General features: G+C 39.3%; 2 protein-coding genes across 3 annotated transcripts in view; one reads left to right on the forward strand and one right to left on the reverse strand.

Annotated features, from left to right (window-relative positions):
- The window catches only part of LOC123990206 (phospholipid phosphatase-related protein type 4), a 34,701-nt gene extending 24,752 nt beyond the window's left edge, over positions 1-9,949 (reverse strand). Inside the window, exons 1-2 of the mRNA XM_046290779.1 lie at positions 9,532-9,949; positions 59-244 (exon numbers count right to left, since the gene is read on the reverse strand). Coding sequence (XP_046146735.1) covers positions 59-244; positions 9,532-9,705 — 360 coding nt within the window. The 5' untranslated portion in view covers positions 9,706-9,949. The remainder of the gene's footprint in view (positions 1-58; positions 245-9,531) is intronic.
- Positions 9,950-13,256: 3,307 nt separating this feature from the next.
- The window catches only part of plppr5b (phospholipid phosphatase related 5b), a 112,354-nt gene continuing 102,829 nt past the window's right edge, over positions 13,257-22,781 (forward strand). For both annotated transcript variants that reach the window (XM_046292493.1, XM_046292495.1), the window contains exons 1-2: positions 13,257-13,464; positions 20,166-20,262. In XM_046292493.1, the coding sequence (XP_046148449.1) occupies positions 20,194-20,262 (69 nt within the window). In that variant the 5' untranslated portion in view covers positions 13,257-13,464; positions 20,166-20,193. The remainder of the gene's footprint in view (positions 13,465-20,165; positions 20,263-22,781) is intronic.

Genomic DNA, 22,781 nt, shown 5'->3' on the forward strand with positions numbered 1-22,781 from the left:
CACATGCATGCGTGCCTGCCTGCCTGCCTGCCTGCGTTTGTGTGTGTGTGGTACTGACCGTGATGGCGGGTCCAGCAAAGGCCAGGCTGAGCAGCATGAGCAGGGGGATAATCTCATGAGTGGACTCTATGTAGGGCAGGCTGAGGCTGCGGTCGTGGCAGCTGTACCCCGAGCGGACCGGCTTGAACACGTCTGTCAGCTCCAGAAAGTACAGACTCACCACCGACGACACCAGGATGGGGAGCTGCCCACGGGTAAACAAACAAACAAACAGATAAACAGAGAGACAAAACAACAAAACATGATATGTCAGAATCATTGCGTGGTTCGATTCACTCATTACTCTGACTCTACTGGAGACGATGTATTCTGAGTCAATATCTCAGTTTCAGTGACCTGATGAAGGGGAAGTTGTCAAATCATAATTATGGTCTGTCCACCACCTTTCAACACAATGAAAGTGCAAAAAAACACTACATTCATGTCAACAAATCCTAATTAGAAAGCTAATACATCATTTGGAAATACAACTCATTGATTGCTGCCATGAGTCAAAGACATACAAAAGCAGGGAATTAAACAGGTTACTCTAATGAACTCTTAGTGGTTGGTACTTAGTCTCTAGTATTAGACAGATGGGTTACCTCCCACAATGTTCCAATCGTCTGGGATTTCAGAGACTAGTTGGTTCTAGGAACTACTGGAGCAAAATTGGCACCAGTAGAACATGCATTAAAAGAGCTAGCTCTTCTATGTGATGTAGTCTTGCAGGCTAAGATAGGAATCATCACTGAACTGATTTCACATCGACCTGTCACAGTTCAGTTCTGTCCCTTGTCTTCATCCAAGTAATTATGTCTTAAGTGCTCAGGGAGCATGGGATCCCAAAGAGGAAAGTCACGTTTTTTTTTTTTTTTTTTACAGGATATTACCTTCCACACCACCTCCTAAAGCAGAAAGGAAAGAGGTTTGCCACACACTAGGAGAAAATCTCATTAGGAAAAGGGGGTCACCTGATAAAGCCAAATAAATGATGATGATAAATCCAATTGGGATTTAATAGTGTACCCACAGAGATTTTGATGTTGATATTAGCCTCGTACAAACCATCCTGATCTCGCAAGCTTACTTTCTTTGCTAACGAGAACGCAGCAGTCAGGATGGTCTTGGAACAGGCTAGGTTGATATACCTAGTTGGTAGTACTGCAGTGTAATGTTGGGTAAACACTGGGGATCCAACACAATTAATATACAGAGTGAGACATGAATGACTGAAAAAAATGATGTAATTTTAGCCTGCAAATGCCAATGTTTTGTAGCTTACCGAACGTGTCAATGTGTACCATTGAAAGTCTGTACGACTTACAGTCCAGTAAATAAGTTACACGTGAAGCCAGATACATGTGTAATTAAATGCAAAATTGGTAGCTCTCTGGGATGCAGTGCTGTACAGCATGTGGTCTGTGTTTGGCCTTGGGCATCCATCCTGATGCAGTAATTCCACATTCAGCTCTGAAACAGCCAGCTAGGAGGCTGTGACAGAGTACCCCACTGCTAGAGGAACAGAAGGACATCTTACTGATGCCAGAGTGTTAAAGTGACTCCACTCTATCTATCTATCTATCTATCTATCTATCTATCTATCTATCTATCTATCTATCTATCTATCTATCTATCTATCTATCTATCTATCTATCTATCTATCTATCTATCTATCTATCTATCTATCTATCTATCTATTGATGCCCTCTTATACGATTTGATGGTGTTTTTTCCCCCTCATCAATCTACACACAGTACACTATAATAATGATTTTTGCTAATTTATTATACAAATAAAAAACTGAAATACACTTTTACATAAATATTCAGACCCATTACTCGGTACTTTGCTGACGCACCGTTGGCAGCGATTACAGGCTCGACTCTTCTTGTGTATGACGCTACAAGCTTGGCACACCTGTATTTGGGGAGTTTCTCCCATTCTTCTCTGTAGATCCTCTCAAGCTCTGTCAGGTTGGATGGGAACGTTGCTGCACAGCTATTTTCAGGTCTCTCCAGAGATGCTCGATCGGGCTTTGGCTACGCCACTCAAGGACATTCAGAGACTTGTCCTGAAGCCACTCCTGCGTTGTCTTGGCTGTGTGATTAGGGTCGTTGTCCTGTTGGAAGGTGAACCTTCACCCCAGTCTGAGGTCCTGAGTGCTCTTGAGCAAGTTTTCATCAAGAATCTCTCTGTACTTTTTCATCAAGGATCTCTCTGTTTCCCTCGATCCTGACTAGTCTCCCAGTCCATGTCGCTGAAAAGCGTCCCCTCAGCATGGTTCTGCCACCACCATGCTTTACCGTAGGGATGATGCCAGGTCTCCTCTAGACATGGCGTTTGGCATTCAGGCAAAAAAGTTAAATCTTGGTTTCATCAGATCAGATAATCTTTTTTCTCATGGTCGGAGAGTGTTTATGTGCCTTTTAGCAAACTCCAAGGGGGCTGTCATGTGACTTTTACTGAGAAGTGGCTTCCGTCTGGCAACTCTACCATAAACGCGTAATTGTTGGAGTGGTACAGAGATCGTTGTCCTTTTGAAAGGTTCTCCCATCTCCACAGAGGAACTCTAGAGCTCTATCAGCGAGACCAACGGGTTCTTGGTCACCTCCCTGAGCAAGGCCCTTCTCCCCCAATTGCTCAGTTTGGCCGGGCAACCAGCTCTAGGAAGAGTCTTGGAGGTTTCAAACTTCTTCCATTTAGGAATGATGGAGACCACTGTGTTCTTGGGGACATTCAATGCTGCATAAATGTCTCAGACCGCTACGGACAATTCCTTCGACCCCATGGCTTGGTTTGGTGTGTGCCTTTCCAAATCATGTCCAATCAATTGAATTTACCACAGGTGGACTCCAATCAAGTTGCAGACCATCTCAAGGATGATCAATGGAAACAGGATGCACCTGAGCTCTATTTTGAGTCTCATAGCAAAGGGTATGAATACTTATGTAAATAAGGTATTTATGTTTATTGTTTTTTATACATTTGCCAAAATTTATAAAAACCTGTTTTCACTTTGTCATTATGGGGTATTGTGTGTAGATTGCTGAGGAGATGGTTTTATTTAATCCAGTTTAGAATAAGGCTGTATCGTAACAAAATGTGGGAAAAAGTCAAGGGGTCTGAATACTTTCCGAAGGCAGTGTATATCACATCTGCAGTGCCTTCCATACCTCAAAATCTGTCCAGCCAGCATTTTTCACTCGACCAGCTATCTTTAAATATTTATGTTAGGGATATGTAATGACTGAGCTTGTTAGCCCATTACAAAACATTGATAGGGAAGGAAATATTTCAACCATTTTAATTTGAAAACATGAGTTTGACTAAGGGAACTGGAGGTATGATGACCTCAGCATAGTCAACCCTGGCCAAACACACATTCATGCACATATGCACACACACGCACACATGCACACACACACACACACACAGACACACACACTGCCATGTTCAGCTAGGATAAATATAGGTCAGTGGTACTGTGCCACCTTTCTCTCTAGAAGATAAACTATGCAGAATCTGTCAGGAGGTGGAAGCTCACTTCAATTCATCTCTATCCATTGCCAGGTTGATATTACTGTACGAAGGTGCATCCGGGAAGGCACTGTATTTCCTATAATGTGCACTACTTTTGACCAGGGCCCATAGGGTAATTTACACAAAGGACATACAGTTGAAGTTGGAAGTTTACATACACTTAGGTTGGAGTCATTAGAACTAGTTTTTCATCACTCCACAAATTTCTTGTTAACAAAATATATTTTTGTCAAGTCGGTTAGGACATTTACTTTGTGCATGTGAACACAACAATTGTTTACAGACAGGTTATTTCACTTATCATTCATTGTATCACAATTCCCGTTGGACAGAAATTTACATACACTAAGTTGACTATGCCTTTAAACAGCTTGGAAAATTCCAGAAAATGATGTCATGGCTTTAGAAGCTTCTGATAGGCTAATTGATATAATTTTAGTCAATTAGAGATGTACCTGTGGATGTATTTCAAGGCCTACCTTCAAACTCAGTGCCTCTTTGCTTGACATCATGGGAAAATAAAAATAAATCAGCCAAGACCTCAGAAAAAAATGTGTAAACCTCCACAAGTCTGGTTCATCCTTGGGAGCAATTTCCAAACACCTGAAGGTACCACGTTCATCTGTACAAACAATAGTATGCAAGTACAAACACCATGGGACCACATAGCCGTCATACCGCTCAGGAAGGAGACGCGTTCTGTGTTCTTGAGATGAACGTACTTTGGTGCGAAAAGTGCAAATCAATCCCAGAACAACAGCAAAGGACCGTGTGAAGATGCTGGAGGAAACAGGTACAAAAGTATCTATATCCACAGTAAAACGAGTCCTATATCGACATAACTTGAAAGGCAGCTCTGCAAGGAAGAAGCCACTGGTCCAAAACCAGCATAAAAAAGCCAGACTACGGTCTGGAGGCTTGCAAGCCGAAGAACACAATCCCAACCGTGAAGCACGGGGGTGGCAGCATCATGTTGTGGGGGTGATTTTCTGCAGGAGGGACTGGTGCATTTCACAAAATAGATGGCATCATGAGGAAGGGAAATTATGTGGATATATTGAAGCAACATCTCAAGACATCAGTCAGGAAGTTAAAGCTTGGTTGCAAATGAGTCATCTAAATGGACAATGACCCCAAGCATACTTACAAAGTTGTGGCAAAATGGCTTAAGGACAACAAAGTCAAGGTATTGGATTGGCCATCACAAAGCCCTGACTTCAATCCTATAGTACATTTTTAGGCAGAACTGAAAAAGCGTGTGAAAGCAAGGAGGCCTACAAACCTGACTCAGTTACACCAGCTCTGTCAGGAGGAATGGGCCAAAATTCACCCAACTTATTGTGGGAAGCATGTGGAAGGGTACTCAAAACGTTTGACCCAAGTTAAACAATTTAAAGGCAATGCTACCAAATACTAATTGAGTGGATGTAAACTTCTGACCCACTGGGAATGTGATGAAAGAAATAAAAGCTTAAATAAATCATTCTCTCTACTATTATTCTGACATTTTACATTTTTAAAATCAAGTGGTGATCCTAACTGACCTAAGGCAGGGAATTTTTACTAGGATTAAATGTCAGTAATTGAGTTTACATGTATTTGTCTAAGGTGTATGTACACTTCCGACATCAACTGTAAGTAAGTTATAAGAAAAGTGTGTAATATAAATTTACCAATTTACAATTTCACAAGCGTTATCATCTAGCTAATCATCTAGCTAGCTACACTAGCCAGAATCTTTGCATTGGTTCCCAGGTTTGCATCGGTTCCCATTTTACTAGATCTAGCTGACTATCATGTAGAGTTTAGGCCTACACTTCCTCTTCCAATTATAATCTGGGGAGGTCAAAATAATGAAAAACGATCTAACAAATATTTTCATTTTAAAATGTTGATTACTTCACCTTGCCATTAACATTCACCTGATGATGAGACAAGATGTGAATCATAATTATTTTGCTAACATACTTTGTGTTGCCGGTTTGCCGGTTTGCCTGGAAGGGGGTCCCTGGTGTAGAAGCATATGCTATCTAGCGTTGCTGACTAGCGTCGCTAGCATGACTAGCATGCTAGCGAGCTTTAATGACGATACCAGTTAGTCGTGGATGCTCAAAATCAAGCTAATGCTACTGAACTCATGACAAAATCATGTTTTTACATTGTAGTGGCTATTGATGTTTTGGTTGTTTGTTTTTTGCTTAATGACCTTGCAAATATCACCTGTTTGCATTTCACTATGTGGCTAATCTGGTTTTAGCATGAGAAAAATGACTGAAGTCCCAAATTCCTGTGAGATACTCGATAATTTGCAGACTCAGATCCTCAGCACTAAAAGATCTGGTCCTGAATTAGGAGCCTCTCCCTAATCTAAACCAGCAACGTAGTACACCTTTAGTAGTAAGGCCTAAAGGAGTACCCTCGAAAACTCTCACATGGGATGTATTCATGTACATTAGTCTTTCTAAAAACATACATAACAGACTGCAACATTTACAATTTATAAACTCCAGGTACATGCAGTCTAATGAACATGAATATGCTGGTAACACAAACAGTCCTATTTCTGTCCCCTATCTTGCCACTGCCAGACAAGACTGTACCTCTAATCTCACTCTGCTTTAACTCAGATCCAGTGATTACAGAAATGAAAGGCAGGGAAGTGACAGATGAAGTTAAATAATGGATGGCTCGAAATGGAAAGTGGACTGGTTGGTCGGTGTGGGCTATTTATAGCATGTAACAGCAGGGGTTGGAATCAAAATTGTTTCGTTCTGAACAGAACCATTTCTTTTATTGTTCCACTGTTCCGACCTGAAAAATATAGTTCTGAACCGGTTCGAACCAAAAAGAATACTGATTTATATTGTTCCTTTCTGTTCCTTTTAAACCTCTGAAATCAATTCATTTTTTGTACATTTAGCTTGACATTAATTTAATTTACCAATCAATGCGGCTAGAGCAGCTCTAGACCGGGCAAGCTATAGTTGTTTACATGCGTGATGGACAGACAAGTGTAGGGAGCGAGATGCGACTGAAATTTTGTGGGTGGGGAAAGAGCGAGAGAGGGTGGAGGAGGAGGCTTGGCTTAAAGTGCTGGGTATATTGTTATGACATGCATTATACTGAATTAGGCCCACAGAATTATACCTATGGAGGAGTTGCTTCTATGGAGGAATTTTGAATGTCTTTGAACTTCAGAGAGTTGGCTTAACGTCGGACCACAGCTAGCTAGCTAAAAAGCTTGCACGTGCAGAACTGCACCAGAATTAAAAACCTGTTTTAGCTTTTTGTAAAAAAAATTGTCATTCATAATCCAATGTGATAACTATAGTATCCTTAACTAGCATTGAAAAAGTGTACCCATTCTTCTCTAATGAAAAATCTCTCCCTAATTTCTGAATTACAGAATTACAGTAGGCTACAGTAGCCTATGCTTTGGAAGGGGAGACGCAGCACACACACGCACACTGGGAAAAATATTTTCAGTTGACAGGCTGACACAGGAATCATTTTCTGAGTGACTGAGTGCGGGATTTTCATAGGCGCTTTGTTGCATTTTTTGAGGACTGAAAAAAAATCCTGGAAAATAAAACAACATTAGTAACTGGTTCCCATGCTTTTAAAATATCGGTTCTGTTCCCGGAACAGTATAGATCACGCTCATTCCTGGTTCTGATTCTGTTCCTTCAAGAATTTCGCTATTTTACGGTTTTTGGTTCTGTTCCCTGAACTGTTCCAAACCCTGTGTTGCAGCACTGACTAAAGGTATCATCTCACAAGGCAGCGAAGGTGTCCTTCTGAGGATGATGGAGGTTTGACGAGTGTTTTACTGTACACATACAGTACGTACAGACCTATAAGACTGTAATTAAACCAAGCATGGGTGTCTTGCACACACACACATTTAAGTCTTACAGCCCTATACGCATGTCATTACAGCCCTATAAGACTGTCATTATAATAATAATAATCAAACCATAGGAACCAGTTGATAGGAAACACGTGTTCTGTTCCAAAAAAACTAATAAGCATAGCACTCATAATGTATATCCAATCGCTGACTTCATACTGAGTGGCATGGTGTGTATGTTCATGTGGACATTGGAAACAGCCAGTGGATCAGAGACATGATGTGGTCAATATTGCCTGCAGTTGAGATGTGTGTTGTGGTGCAGCCATGTGGTTTCTCCTTCTCCAGCAGTGCTGTAAAGGTAGCTGTCAGGAGCAGTGGGATGGTTTTCCACATGTGTTTTAAGGTGAGAGGGGCATTTACAAAAAATAAGATCTTATGAATTGATGAATTAACAAACAGATGAACAAATTAATAAGAGAATGAACAAATATTACACTTATTTGCAACTCCCTCTGTGTATGCATTGCAACATCTACATGTAGGCTAGGTATGCCTAATGCTCTGCTTATGCTCTATATTTCAAGAGCTATGAATTCCCCAGCATAAGCCCCACTGGCTCCATTCTGCACTGTATGGGGTGATGCTGGACCTTTGCTAGACCAAAGGGGAGAACTAAACTGGCTTTCTAGTCAGAGAACAGGTTCCAAAATATGACAGATTTGTACTACAGTACATACAGTACAAAACATAACAGTGCAGTACAAAACAGAATGTTGCAATACAGTACAGTGCAGAACAGTGCAGTACAGTGCAGTACAGTACAAAAGAGAACAGTGCAATGCAGAGCAGTGCAGTAGAGTGCAGTACAGTGCAGAACAGCGCAGTACAGTGCATAACAGTGCAGTACAGTACACTCCATGTCTTTGATCCATCCTTTGAACATAAAGTTTTCCCCTGTTTAATCTAAAACGGGTTTTCACTACACTGTGTGCTCAAATTGGTTCCACTAGAGACACAAGCCTCAGGCAAGACAAACTCTACAAGGCCACTATAACTCAGAATCTTAATATAATCAATAAGCAAGGTTCTTTAAAAGTGAAGCCATGGTTAAGATACAGGACACTCCTCAAAATAACTACTCCCTTAAAACGGACTATGGGCCGTCCTGGCTCGGACAAGGGTTACTTGCTGCCCCTGACATGGTGATGTAGGTTGTGTAGTTTAAATATCCAGAGACATCACAGGAAATGTGCATGCCCCATTGGTGTGGAGAAGGGATGCTGAACTGGCTGAACTGCGATGAAAGACTGTTTAAAAAAATCCTAGATCTACAGTAATATATGGTATTTGGCAGCCACGCTTCATAGGAGACATGAATCGATTAAATAGGGCTGAGCTGACTTCTGAGTCCTGAATGTTCAGTGTTTGATAGAGTCATATATGCTACTTACTGCCTACCACAGATGTCCAGATTTCCACACACACACACACACACACACACACACACACACACACACACACACACACACACACACACACACACACACACACACACACACACACACACACACACACACACACACACACACACACACACACACACACACACACAGTAAAATGCACACACATTAACACACATGCACACAGTAAATGTGCATGCTTGTGAGTGATATTTCTGTTTTATCATCTTGTGCATAGTGAATCGTTTGATGCATAGTGAATCGTTTGGTGCTTGCATCCAGAGAATATCAACAACATGTGTTCGATCATGTGTATTGAAACCAAACATCAAATCCAATCAATATATGTAATTCATATACATCATGTACATAATTTGAAATTGAACTGCTGGTATTTATTGTTCCATGACTGCAATAGCCTATTATCATTAGTCATCTGATTTACCTATTTATTTGTTTCTGGTTTTTTGATAATTCGTTGCAGCCCTCCTATTCATGCAAAATTATTGTTTTGTTTTGTTTTTCGGATGAAATTATGTCATTTAAAAAAATCATGTTTTCATAGTCATGATTAATGTAACTATCCTGTTATTCTCCGAGACAGCCCAGTCTCCAAAAAGAGAGAATCAACCTACCTCAACGAAATAGAAGCAGGGCAGCAAGCTGACGCTGTCTTTCGTCATATTTCCTTTTTGTCTTTCTCTTGAAGACATGATTGGTCCCCCGATACTCGATAAACTAATAGCGGTAACCTGCTGTAAGATGGTCAAATGTCCAATACTGCTGTCACAACTGGGTGCCAAGATCATACGCGCACGACTGCCCCTCGCTTCATTCCGAAGTATACCGTGGATGAAGAGTGCGGGTTGCAACCACAGTCGGCGTGCACCTCACAAGACTCTCTTAAAAAGACACAGAATCTCCTAACCTGATTTTGAGAAAGTATCCTCGTTGCTAATATAGCATCATTTGCATCTCTTGATAAAGACTTGGCATACACTTGGGCCGCACGAGCAGTCACCGAGTAAAGTCCTTGGAAAGCTGCTATGACATCAGCAGTGCTCTCCTGTTTTACACTCTGGCGCTTTAGGGAAAGGCGCAGGCGCACTCCGGAACGCATGCACTCCGGAACGCATGCATTCATAAACATGAACTGACAGCATTTTAATTAGCTCAGCAGTAAAACAGTCACAGTATACAGTAGATTTCGACTTGTCTGTTAATCAGGCTTATTGTGTGCAGTAGCTTTCAAATGACAACATGAATCAATACATTTCTACTGTAAATGTATTCTAGCAATACCTATCAACAGGACTAGCCTTTTGGGGGCCCTAAACGAGATTTGGTTGGCCCCTAATATTAAATTCAGAGAGAATAAATTAGTTTTTTAAAGTTAATTTTCTGCAATTCTATACATTATGCCATGGGGCGGAGAGACATTCAGCAATTTTATGGCAAATTCCATGTAGTTCAAATAGTTTTTGCAATGGGGCAGATACACATTTCAAGATCACCGTGCACTTTCACCACCCTGTGAAGTTTACCATAAGTTTTTTCATCTGTAGCCTAATACACTGAATGGTTTCCCGAGTCATAGTGGGAGGACCACACACCATATTATCGTGTGACTCCAAGTTTACTTCGATATGATGGTTATTATATCAATATTTGCGCATAAAGTCATTTACACCGCTATTTCTCACATAATGAATTTTACGGACAGAAAAAAATCCCACTAATGTCGAACGGACAAATTATTTGTCTGCATTATACAATTGTACCGAAACTTCATGATTCCATCACAGCAGTCGTCCGTTTTTCATACGGAATTACTTTACTCACATAAAAACTGTGGATGGAAACATGGTTAGTGACTAACATAACAAGAAACAAATAATAGCTGAAGCACAACCAAATTTCAAACTTGTACCTACTCAATTCCACTATTCTAACTCTCAACAGTAAGTTGAGACCCCGACTGAGTGCCAAAAGATAAAAATGGGGTTTAGGGCCCCCTAACGGCCTGGGGCCCTAAGCAATAACTTATGTTGCTTATGCCTGGAGCTGGCCCTGCCTATTGATCTTGGCTGGATAGATAGCTGCTTAATGTGACTGTGGTTCAAGTGTAGCAATATTGTGCAGCACTAATGGTGTAAAAACTTGATAGCCTATATCTTTAATGAGACTATCTATTACTGGCATTGATACATAGTGGGTGTAATTAATGGACTCCCATTAATGATTGTTCTCTCCTTAGGGAGGAGAGGACAATCATAATTAATTAACGAAATATTCCTCTTTTCAACTATCTTCAGACCCATTTCACATCCTCTGATTACTTTTTTCATTTTTCAAATATGTATAAAATTGGGCCCACGGTCAGAAGATAAGAATGATCCAAATCTGTTAAATATGCCTACATTTAGAAAACAAGACACTTGCTGTAATTCAGCACCATTCATGTTAATTCAGAACCACATGACAGTTGACAGCGACCGTCTAAGGTGCAGAGACTCCCCATTATTATAGCATATGTTTAAATATTAGCCACTCTAAAGGGTAGGCTACCTGGAAGTTTATGTCACTCTAGTATCTGACTAGCAAACGGACACCGTGCCTAGTGAGTAACCTATATTCCTGAATACAGTGGCAAGAAAAATTATCTGAACCCTTTGAAATGACAGATTTCTGCATAAATTATAAATTTCTGCATAAATTTGTCACAACAATAGACAAACACAGTCTGCTTATATTAACAACACACAAACAAGTATATGTTTTCAGGTCTTTACTGAACACACCGTGTAAACATTCACAGTGCAGAGCGGTAAAAGTATGTGAACCTGTGGATTTAATAACTGGTTTACCCTCCTTTTTGCAGTAATAACCTCAACCAAACATTTTCTGTAGTTGTTGATCAGACCTGCACAACAGTCAGGAGGGATTTTGAAACATACTTCTATACAAAACTATATCAGTTCAGCAATATTCTTGGGATGTCTGGTGTGAACCGCTCTCTTGAGCTCATGCCAAAGCATGTCAATCGGGTTGAGGTCAGGACTCTGACTGGGCCACTCGAGAAGGCATGTTTTCTTCTGTTCAAGCCATTCTGTTGTTGATTTTCTTCTGTGTTTTTTTTGTCATTGTACTGTTGCATCACCCAACTTCTGTTGAACTTCAGTTGGTGGACAGATAGCCTTACATTCTCCTGCAAAATGTCTTGATAAACATGGGAATTAATTTTTTCCATTGATGATAGTAAGCTGTCCAGGCCCTGAGGCAGCAAAGTAGCCCCAAACCATGATGCTCCCTCCACCATACTTTACAGTGGGGATGAGGTTTTTTCAATACACATAGTGTTGTGTGTTCCTTCCAAGCAACTCAACTTAAGTTTAATCTCTCCACAGAATATTTTGCCAGTAGCGCTGTGGAACATCCGGGTGCTATTCTGCGAACCTCAGACGTGCAGTAATGTTTTTTATGGACAGCAGTGGCTTCTTCCGTAGAGTCCTCCCATGAACATAATTCTAATTTATTTATTTTTACGTATCGTAGACTCGTCAACAGAGATGTTAGCATGTTCCAGAGATTTCTGTAAGTCTTTAGCTGACACTCTAGGATTCTTCTTAACCTTGTTGAGCATTCTGCGCTGTGCTCTTGCAGTCATCTTTGCGGGACGGCCACACCTAGGGAGAGTAGCAACAGTGCTGAACATTCTCCATTTATAGACAATTTGTCTTACCATGCCCCGATGAACATTAAAGCTTTTAGAGATACTTAAGAAATCATTTTCAGCTTTAGGCAAGTCAACAATTCTTAATCTTAGGTCTTTTGAGATCTATTTTGTTCAAGGCATGGGTCACATCAGGCAATGCTTCTTGTGAATAGTTTTTTATAGTGCAGGGCAGCTCTAACTGTCTCATTGATTGGACTCAGGGTTAGCTGACTCCTGACTCCAATTAGCTTTTGGAGAAGTCATTAGCCTAGGGGTTCACATACTTTGTCCAACCTATACTGTGAAGGTTTGAATGATGTATTCAACAGAGACAAGAAAAATACAATAACTTGTGTGATATTAGTTTAAGCACAGTGTGTTTGTCTATGGTTGTGTCTTAGATGAAGATCAGATCAAATTGTATGACCAATTTATGCAGAACACCAGGTAATTGCAAAGGGTTCACATATATTTTGTCTTGCCACTGTAGGACACCTTTTACTATGAGAAAGAGTTAGAGTTGATGGGGGATGGGACGATAGCAACAGTGGCGTAAACGTGCCTTCACTTCCATGACATTACAGCAAAAAGACTGTCCAGGTTTGCGCATGCGCATTAGCGCATTTGCTGCATCCACCAAGGTAATTGACAACATACCGGAGACACTGAAAGTATTGAAATTAATGAGTTATTTTCACGAGAAGGGACCTTGGAAATTCGTAGAACACTAAATGTACATCCAAGAAGCAAACGTCCGTAGAGATACAAACATATGAGTCACGTCTGGTTGTTTATTTATCACGTTCAGACTTCTGAAGCTGTTGAGTCGCTAAAACTCCTTGAGCAGTCCAAGGTAGGACTTTTTCCCGTTATCCCGTCAGCACTGCAGAGACTGTCGTAATTGTCGCAGGGTAGATGTTCAGTCGTAACTGCTCTGCATTTTGTTAGGTAGGCTACTGTTCGTGCAGAGAATGAGAAAATACAGCAATGCACCACATATGATAGCCTATGGCTCTATGCTTTCTAAGGACGTGTAGTGGTGTGCATCGAGGAGGAAAGCTAAGAAAACGTCAAAACATTCATATCGGTAGAGTTTCAGAGTATTGCTATTTTGAAATGAGGCTCAATGTTATTACGTGTGTTTACGGTATTATTAGTGTTATTACGATCTGCCTTGTTACAGTTTCAGGTGCTCTGATAATTATTGTGTTGTATAGGCTACTGTACCCATGGATCCATGATACATTCTTCAACCTACACTGTACATACAGTACACAGTAAAACATTGATGATGCAATTCATCTGTAGCAGTTTATAGACGTATTTGAATATACCCTTAAAGGGGTAATCAGCTGTTGCTACATCCATTTATTGACTTAAATTAAATATGTACCGATTGATTATTGAAGAATATAACTTACATATGTCATGAGCTTAGTTCAACTGTCATACCCCATCAGAGCCCAGCATATAAGCTTGTTTTACTCCAACGTTTGCAAACCAATATAAAACGTTAAAACATTATTAAAACTATCATTTTGATATCTTGGATGGTCAGTCCTTGCATCCATAGGTCTGTCTATGAATTTGAGAGTAGTTACATTTGAAGAGTTTTGTTCCAAATCACTGTATATCCATTTTCAAAAAGGTTAGAAAATGAGCTTTTATTTAAAAAAATAAATGATTAAAGCGATTGGTGTGTTTTTTCACAATCTAATCATGGCATAGGGTTGTTCAACGACAGACATGTAGTTGTTTAAAATATATCAGTTTGGGGTTTCAATACAGAGTCAAATAATCATGTTTTTGCTAAATGCTATATAATCGCCAAACTCCCAGATAAATAAGTAGTATTGCTAGGTTTTACACAGTCAAATGTAACAAATAACTACATTTTAAAGAAATAAATGTACAAATTATTTGTGACATCAAAACAGTATTCATACCCCTTGACTTATTCCACATGTTGTTGTGTTACTGCCTAAATTCAACATTGATTAAATAGATTTTTTCTCACCCATCTACACACAATAACCAATAATGACAAAGTGAAAACATATATTTTTTTAAATATTTGTACATTTATCGAAAATGAAATACAGAAATATTTAAGTATTCACACCCCTGAGTCAGTACTTTGCAGAAGCACCTTTGGCAGTGATTTACAGCAGTGAGTCTTTCTGGCAAGTCTCGTAAGAGCTTTCCACACCTGGATTGTGCAACATTTGCCATTATTCTTTAAAATAATCTTTAAGCTCTGTCAAATTTGTTGTTGAACCATTTTCAGGTCTTGCCCTAGATTTTCAAATAGATTTAAGTCAAAACTGTGACTCAGCCACTCAGGAACATTCACTGTCTTCTTGGTAAGCAAATCCAGTGTAGATTTGGCCTGGTGTTTTAGGTTATTGACCTGCTGAAAGGTGAATTCATCTCCCAGTGTCTGGTACAAAGCAGACTGAACCGGGTTTTCCTCTAGGATTTTGCCTCAGTTTTGTCTCTATTCCGTTTCTTTTTTATCCTGAAAACTCCTAATCCTTAACAACTACAAGCATACCCATAAAACATGATGCAGCCACCACCATTCTTAAAAGTGGTACTTAGTAATGTGTTGTATTGGATTTGCCATTTTTTTCGCAGTATTACTTTAGTGCCGTGTAAACAGGATGCAAGTTTTGGAATATTTTTTATTCTGTAGAGGTTTCCTTCTTTTCACTCTGTCAATTAGGGAAAGGGAAAGGGGGATACCTAGTCAGTTGTCCAACTGAATGTATTCAACTGAAATGTGTCTTCCGCATTTAACCCAGCCCCTCTGAATTAGGTTAGTATTATGGAGTAACTACAATGTTGTTGATCCATCCTCCATTTTCTCCTATAACAGCAATTAAACACTGTAACTGAGTTAGGAAGGACGCCTGTATCTTTGTTGTGACCATGTTCAAATGTCAGCTTTTTTTTACCCATCTACCGTTAGGTGCCCTTCTTTGCGAGGAATTGGAAAACTTCCTGGGTCTTTGTGGTTGAATCTGTGTTTGAAATTCACTGCTCGACTGAGGGGCCTTACATATAATTGTATGTGTGAGGTACAGAAATTAGGTAGTCATTAAAACATCATGTTAAACACCATTATTGCACACAGAGTGAGTCCATGCAACTTGTTATGCGACTTGTTAAGCACATGTTTACTCCTGAACTTATTTAGGATTGCCATAACAAAGGGGTTGAATACTTATTGACTCAAGACATTTCAGCTTTTCATCTATAATTTAAAAAACGTAAATAAGAAAAACATAATTCCACTTGAACATTACGGGGTTTTATGTGTAGGCCAGTGACCAAAAAATCTAAACCATTTTATATTCAGGTTGTAACACAAAAAAAGTTAAGAGGTGTGAATACTATATCCAGTACCAGTCAAAAGTTTGAACACACCTACTCATTGAAGGGTTTTCCTTTATTTTTAAAATGTTCTACATTATAGAATAGTATAGTGAAGACATCAAAACTATGCAATAACAAATATGGAATCATGTAGTAACCAAAAAATAGTAAAATATATCAAAATATATTTTAGATTCTTCAAAGTAGATACCCTTTGCCTTAATGACAGCTTTGCACACTCATGGCATTCTCCCAACCATCTTCACCTGGAATGCTTTTCCAACAGTCTTGAAGGCGTTCCCACATATGATGAGCACTTATTGGTTGCTTTTCTTTCCCTCTGCGGTCCAAGTCATCCCAAACCATCTCAGTTGGGTTGAGGTCAGGTGATTGTGGAGATCAGGTGCAGCACTCCATCACGTTCCTTCTTGGTCAAATAGCCCTTACACAGCTCAGAGGTGTGTTGGGTCATTGTCCTGTTGAAAAACTAATGATAGTCTCACTAAGCGCAAACCAGATGGGATGGCATATCGCTGCAGAATGCTGTGGTAGCCATGCTCGTTAAGTGTGCCCTGAATTCTAAATTAATCACAGACAGTGTCACCAGCAAAGCACCCCACACCATCACACCTCCTCCTCAAATGCTTAATGGTGGGAACCAAACATGCAGAGATCATCCGTTCACCTACTCTGTGTCTCACAAAGACACAGTAGTTGGAACCAAAAATCTCAAATTTGGACTCATCAGACCAAACTACAGATTTCCACCGGTCTAATGTCCATTGCTCGTGTTTCTTGGCTCAAGCAAGTCTTTTGTTCTTATTGGTGTCCTTTAGTAGTGGTTTCTATGCAGCAATTTGACTATGAATGCCTGATTCACACAGTCTCCTCTGAACACTTGATGTTGAGATGTGTCTGTTACTTGAACTCCTTGAAGCATTCATTTGGGCTGAAATTTCTGAGGCTGGTAACTCTAATGAACTTTTCCTGGGTCTTCCTTTCCTGTGGTGGTCTTCATGAGAGCCAGTTTCATCATAGTGCTTGATATTTTTTGTGACTGCACTTGAAGAAACTTTAAAAGTTCTTGACATTTTCTGGATTGACTGACCTTCATGTTTAAGGTAAGGATGGACTGTCATTTCTCTTTGCTTATTTGAGCTTTTCTTGCCATAATATGGACTTGGTATTTTCCCAAATAGGGCTATCTTCTGAATAACACCCCTACCTTGTCACAACACAACTGATTGGCTCAAACGCATTAAGAAGGAAAGAAATTCCACATATGATCTTTTAACAAGCCACTCTTATTAATTGAAATGCATTTCAGGTTACTACCTCATGAAGCTGGTTGGAGAATGCCAATAGTGTGCAAAGCTGTCATCAAGACAAAGGGTGTCTACTTTGAAGAATCTAAAATCTATTTTAATTTGTTTAATACGTTTTTGGTTACTACATGATTTCATGTGTTATTTCATAGTTGTGATGTTCACTACTGTTCTACAACTTAGAAAATAGTAAAAATAAAGAAAAACCCTGAGTAGGTTTGCCCAAACTTTTGACTGGTATTGTATATTTTAAATTCAATAAATAAGTGCAGTACTGTGAGATCTGTATGTAAAAATGTACATTTTATATTTTTGTCATTTAACAGATGCTCATATCCAGAGCGACTTACATTCATCATAAGATAGCTAGGTGAGACAATCACATATCACAATCAAATATACATAATACAAACATTCCATTCCAGCTTAACAATGGATATAGCATTTTGCAAAAGAAAACACATTTTAATACACACCTAAAATCTATTAATTTAAAATCTGAGAACAGTCATATTTTACACATATGCAAATTTGGTTTTTAGAAAGAATATATATATATAATGTATTATATTATTTTGTTTATCCAGTTGGATTAACTTTCCAAATAGTCTACCTGACCACTCGGAGGCGTCCGCATGGTCCTAAAGCACACCGTTGCCTCGTTTTGTATCACATTCCAACGATAAAACTGGGGGCAAAAATGCAATTTCAGAATGTGGGAGGGACATGTCCCCCCTGTCCCCAGTGAAATATGTGCCCCTCCCCATAAGCAATAATTTCCGATGAAAAAACACAAATGTGAAAAATGTGAAATAAACTCCTGAATTCTTCATGCCTAATCCCTTATATATTTTTTTTTACCAAAACAGGGGCAGGGAAAACACTTTGTTATTCTTTCTACTGCTGATTGCTATTTTACGGTTTAGACTGTTAATATGTGTTCACATTTGACACACAATACTTTTTCCTGACAGCAAGGTGAACATAACAAATATGTCTAAGAATAATCAGTTCTGCCTAGAAGGCACTGCTTGTTTAGCGATATCTACTAATAATGTGCTTTTAAGACACAATGGAATAAGACCCTTATACTGTATCTCAAACACGATGGGAAAAACATTCCACTAGATCTAGGAGTTGTTGAATCTCTAGAGATTGAGATAACGCTCTACCTAAGGCTAGGTGATAAAACACGAGAAGATCAATGATCAGGGTGCCGTGGAAATGGATTAAAGAAGCTCGAGGTAGATGGAAACACCATATTGTCTCAAGGCTAATACGTACAGCTCTCCCTGGTGAGGTGAGAGAGACTGTTTTGTGTCCCAAATTGAACCCTTTTCAAAAGGCTTCTCATGACAAAAACTCACATGATCGAATACAATACAATACAATTCTAATCTAGCTCAAGATGGAATTCATCCTTCAGCATAAGTGGCCTTTCAGAACCAGACAAAAGTTGTGTCTGAGGAGAACACTCTTTCCCACCTTGACTGTTCCTATATTACATGGCATTTGAAACCGGGGTACACCACACACCCACTCTGTCTGCATTAGCAGTGCACTGCAAAACAAAACTATCTGCTCACACATTGTTTCTGGGCTGGTCAGGGCCCGATTTATTTTGGGAAACCAGGCCCTGGTCTGGTCTGATCTCTTCTGGTGTGATGTACTTAGCTTTTGCCTTCTGACATAAAAGACAAGTAAACAATACCTCCTCTTTAAAGAGCAAGGTTTGGCCCACCACATGCAGTAGAAGCAGAACATGTTTAAACAATGAGGAGACAGTTGTTAAGAAGAGCATAGTTGTGGAAGGGTCCTGGAATAGACTGAATCACAATGATTCCCCATCTCATTCTGAGCTGGTAGTTACTGGAGTATGTATTCCTTCTCATCTGCTGTGGAATTAGAATCAGGTCTCTGCTTTTAGATGTACGTGCTTGTCTGCTCTGTTAATATGCATAACATCATAGAGGGTATCGAGATGCATGCTGCACACACAAGCACAGGGCCAAGGTTAAAAATGTAATGCCCCAGAGGCAAAGCACTGTGATTCACTCTAAATTTGTTGGATTTAAATCCACCCTTAATTGATTGAAAATGGTCAGTGTTATGATGTTAAGTTTAATTTAACATTTGCTCATTTCAATTCACACCACTCATATGAAGGTGCTTTATACCTGTAGCAATTGTAGCTTGATTGTGTAGACAGTGTTTCTAGACAGTGTTTCTTCTAGACAGTGTTTCTTTGAGCTACTAAACCAAACAAATACCTTTCTCTCTCTTTCTCTCATGAGAAGTTGAACACAAGGCTATTCACTGAAATATGTTGTACATCATAAACATGTCCCTGTATATGACAGGTACTTTTCAGCTATCTCCCCAATGCCCCCTTGTGGTAATGAATATGATAGCAATATATAGCCTGCTAAGGACCAGAATAATGTGTAATCCTGTCAAAAGCTCATATAGAGAATCAACATAACATCATATCAACTCATGCCAAACATTTAGAATGAGTACATTGAATAGAATAAAACATCTGTGAGAAAACAAGTGAGATGACCTGTACTGCAATCTTAAAGTGTCTCAGAGTAGGAGTGCTGATCTAGGATAAGTTGTAACTTTTCGATCATAATTAATACGGGACTTCTATTCTTAATTGTTTTATGAATACGTCCCCAGGTTTCTAGAGGAAAACCTCTTGTTTTCTACGACAGTAGTGATAGTGTGAAAGATTGTTTACAGGCTCCATCTAGTGGTTAACTGTAGTAGTTGTAAATAAAAGTTTAGGCACCATACATAGTTTTCGAATGGAACTCTAATTAGTGTCCCTTTGTATACAATTTTACAGTTAATGCCACATTTTGGTGTACGGAAACATGCCTGCAGTCGCAGAAAGATGGGAGCCAAGAGATAAGAGGAAATTCTTCACTTACCTGCTTGTGGAGGTAAGATTGTATTATTATGGAGAATTGTTCCCTTACAGATAAAAATCACATGAATTCCACATGTTAACACATGTGATCTTGTGTGAGCACATGTGACAACATGATCTCATGTTAAATAAATGTGACAACATGGGGATGTAAAATGTCAACATTTCACATGAAAAATCATGTGAAAACATGTTTTTAGAACATTTCACATTACGTTTTACATGTTAAAATGTATTTTGGGAATCATGTGAAACCATGTGTGTTTAGAATATTTCACATTTCACACGTGAAATTATCCGCAAACGTGTTTTTGGAACACTTCACGTGAAGCCAACGCCGAAGTCGGCTCAAAACAAAAGTGACCTAGGTTAAGCACATGGAGTATCGAGTCGTAATTCTGTGTTTTTACATGCAAAAGTGATTGCTTTTGATAAATATGCTTTTTTCTTCCTTCTCAATGAAAACTAGTTTGAAATTTCGAACATATATTTTGTATGGAAAAGAGACGTCGTATGTTTCTGAATGATGCACCATGCTGCCTTGTTCACAACATGACGGAGCAGCGCAGATTGCTGTTCGATATGAGAAGGGTGTACCTCCCTCACGTATTTAGTTTCATGTTGCTTTACATGTTGCCACGTGTTGTCACATTAACTTCACATCAGATCACATTAGTTCACACGTGAAATTCATGTTGTTTTTCCATAAGGGCAAGGACCATGTTAGCATTTTTGTAAGATGTTCTCAAGACATTTGTTTTACCAGTCGTCAGGACCTCACGTGATGGCCTCAGATGGTCCCAAAACATTATAAGTAATGAAATGGTATGGAGTTTTAAAGTAAGTAGTATGCTGTTCATCTAAATTTGAACACACAACCTCTGGATTCAAGGTGTGCTGATCTTTCTGCTGTCTGCAAAGTCTGTAGCATTCCTCTACACATTCATTACCCATAATACATCTCTGCACATAGCTAAAGAGTGGCATCTGCACTGCTATTTTAGTTAGCACTTAATCTGACTATTCTCTCATCATTGATTTCCTTTACCTATTTCAGATATTTCACCGTTTTCTGCATAGTTTAATGTTGGCAGGCATATTATTCTGCTTCGGTGTTACTCCTGAATCGCAATGACAAGTATAATAGTTTTCTTGAGTGTATTTTTAACCAAGCTGATATTTACTTAGAAGTCAAAAGTGTAGGTATAGAGGTGAAACCAGCCATTGACACAGACAGGGTAGCAGAAATATCAGAATGCCGTGAACCAAGAGTTCAAAGCCCAGGTCAGGACGCGTTGAATAATAATTACTGTATGAATAAACATGTCAAATATGTAAGAAGAAACACTGTATTTTAAAAGTGCTGTGTATCATAATGACTCATTTCTGCCACATGTGAAGTGTTCCAAAAGCACATGAATTTACATGTGAAGTGTTCCATGATGTTTTACATGTGTCCCCGAAAACAAATATTTTCGCATGAATTCATGTTGTTTTTCCGTCAGTGTTATACTGTTCTAACTGTTTATACAGTTTGTCTTCTGTTAATTGGAGCGATTGTAAATCTAAATTAATTTCTAACAACTTCAGCTCCATCTTGAAAATATTTCCTCTTCATTTCATTTCCTGTACCCTTAGGAAACACTGAACCCAATGAACACAATGATGTAGCCTTGAACTTCTCAGGTTTACTCAGAGATGTAACTCATCTCTACACATATTTATGAGGGAGAACGAGGAGACGGGATATGTGAAAATGTCACAGCAAATGAACTGAGCTGGCTCTGCGGGTTATTAACACTTTTCACCTGCAGAATACGCAAGGCTGTTTAATCACGACTTTATTAGCATCACATGTTCTCTGAAAGAACATCATCGCCATCATCATCATAATTGAACTCCACCAAAATCATCGGCCTAATCGTTTCACATCAGGTGTGAAATGAGCCTGCTCCTTCTCTCATCTCCTCCTCTCAATTTGCCAGAAGTGTGACCAATTATAGCCCACTTTGGCATCCTCACAATTGATTGAGACCTAACACAAACAGTTATTTACTAACAAAACCCACTTAAATATGAGAGGAAAGTCCTATTGTGTACATTGATTACTAACCACCCCAGTTTCTCCGTAAATTGAAATCAAAGATATCATAGTTATTCATCATCATCTATCAATCAAGTGGATCTTACTTCATCTGTGCATCTTTGCCATGCATCAACTGTGCTTGGCATCTATACATACTGTATATCTGTGTACGTGTTTCAGTTACTCCCCACTCAGAAAATTTAACATCCCAATACATATGAATTATGTGTATGTCATGCAAGGTTCCTGTCCGTAATTTGCCTATTCTATGTAATGGCACACATGTATAATGTAATTTTAATGAAATAAGGAGACAAAGAAAGCATTCATGAGAAATTTCTCCGCCATCTGAGGAGATGTGAGTGTACTTTAGACCGGTGGGTAAAGACTGCCCACTTACATATCCTGGGAGTAGGAGACTGACGTGCTGCAAACCCTACTGGGCC

The sequence above is a fragment of the Oncorhynchus gorbuscha genome, linkage group LG12, assembly GCF_021184085.1.
Source record: "Oncorhynchus gorbuscha isolate QuinsamMale2020 ecotype Even-year linkage group LG12, OgorEven_v1.0, whole genome shotgun sequence".
NCBI classification, from domain to species: domain Eukaryota; kingdom Metazoa; phylum Chordata; class Actinopteri; order Salmoniformes; family Salmonidae; genus Oncorhynchus; species Oncorhynchus gorbuscha.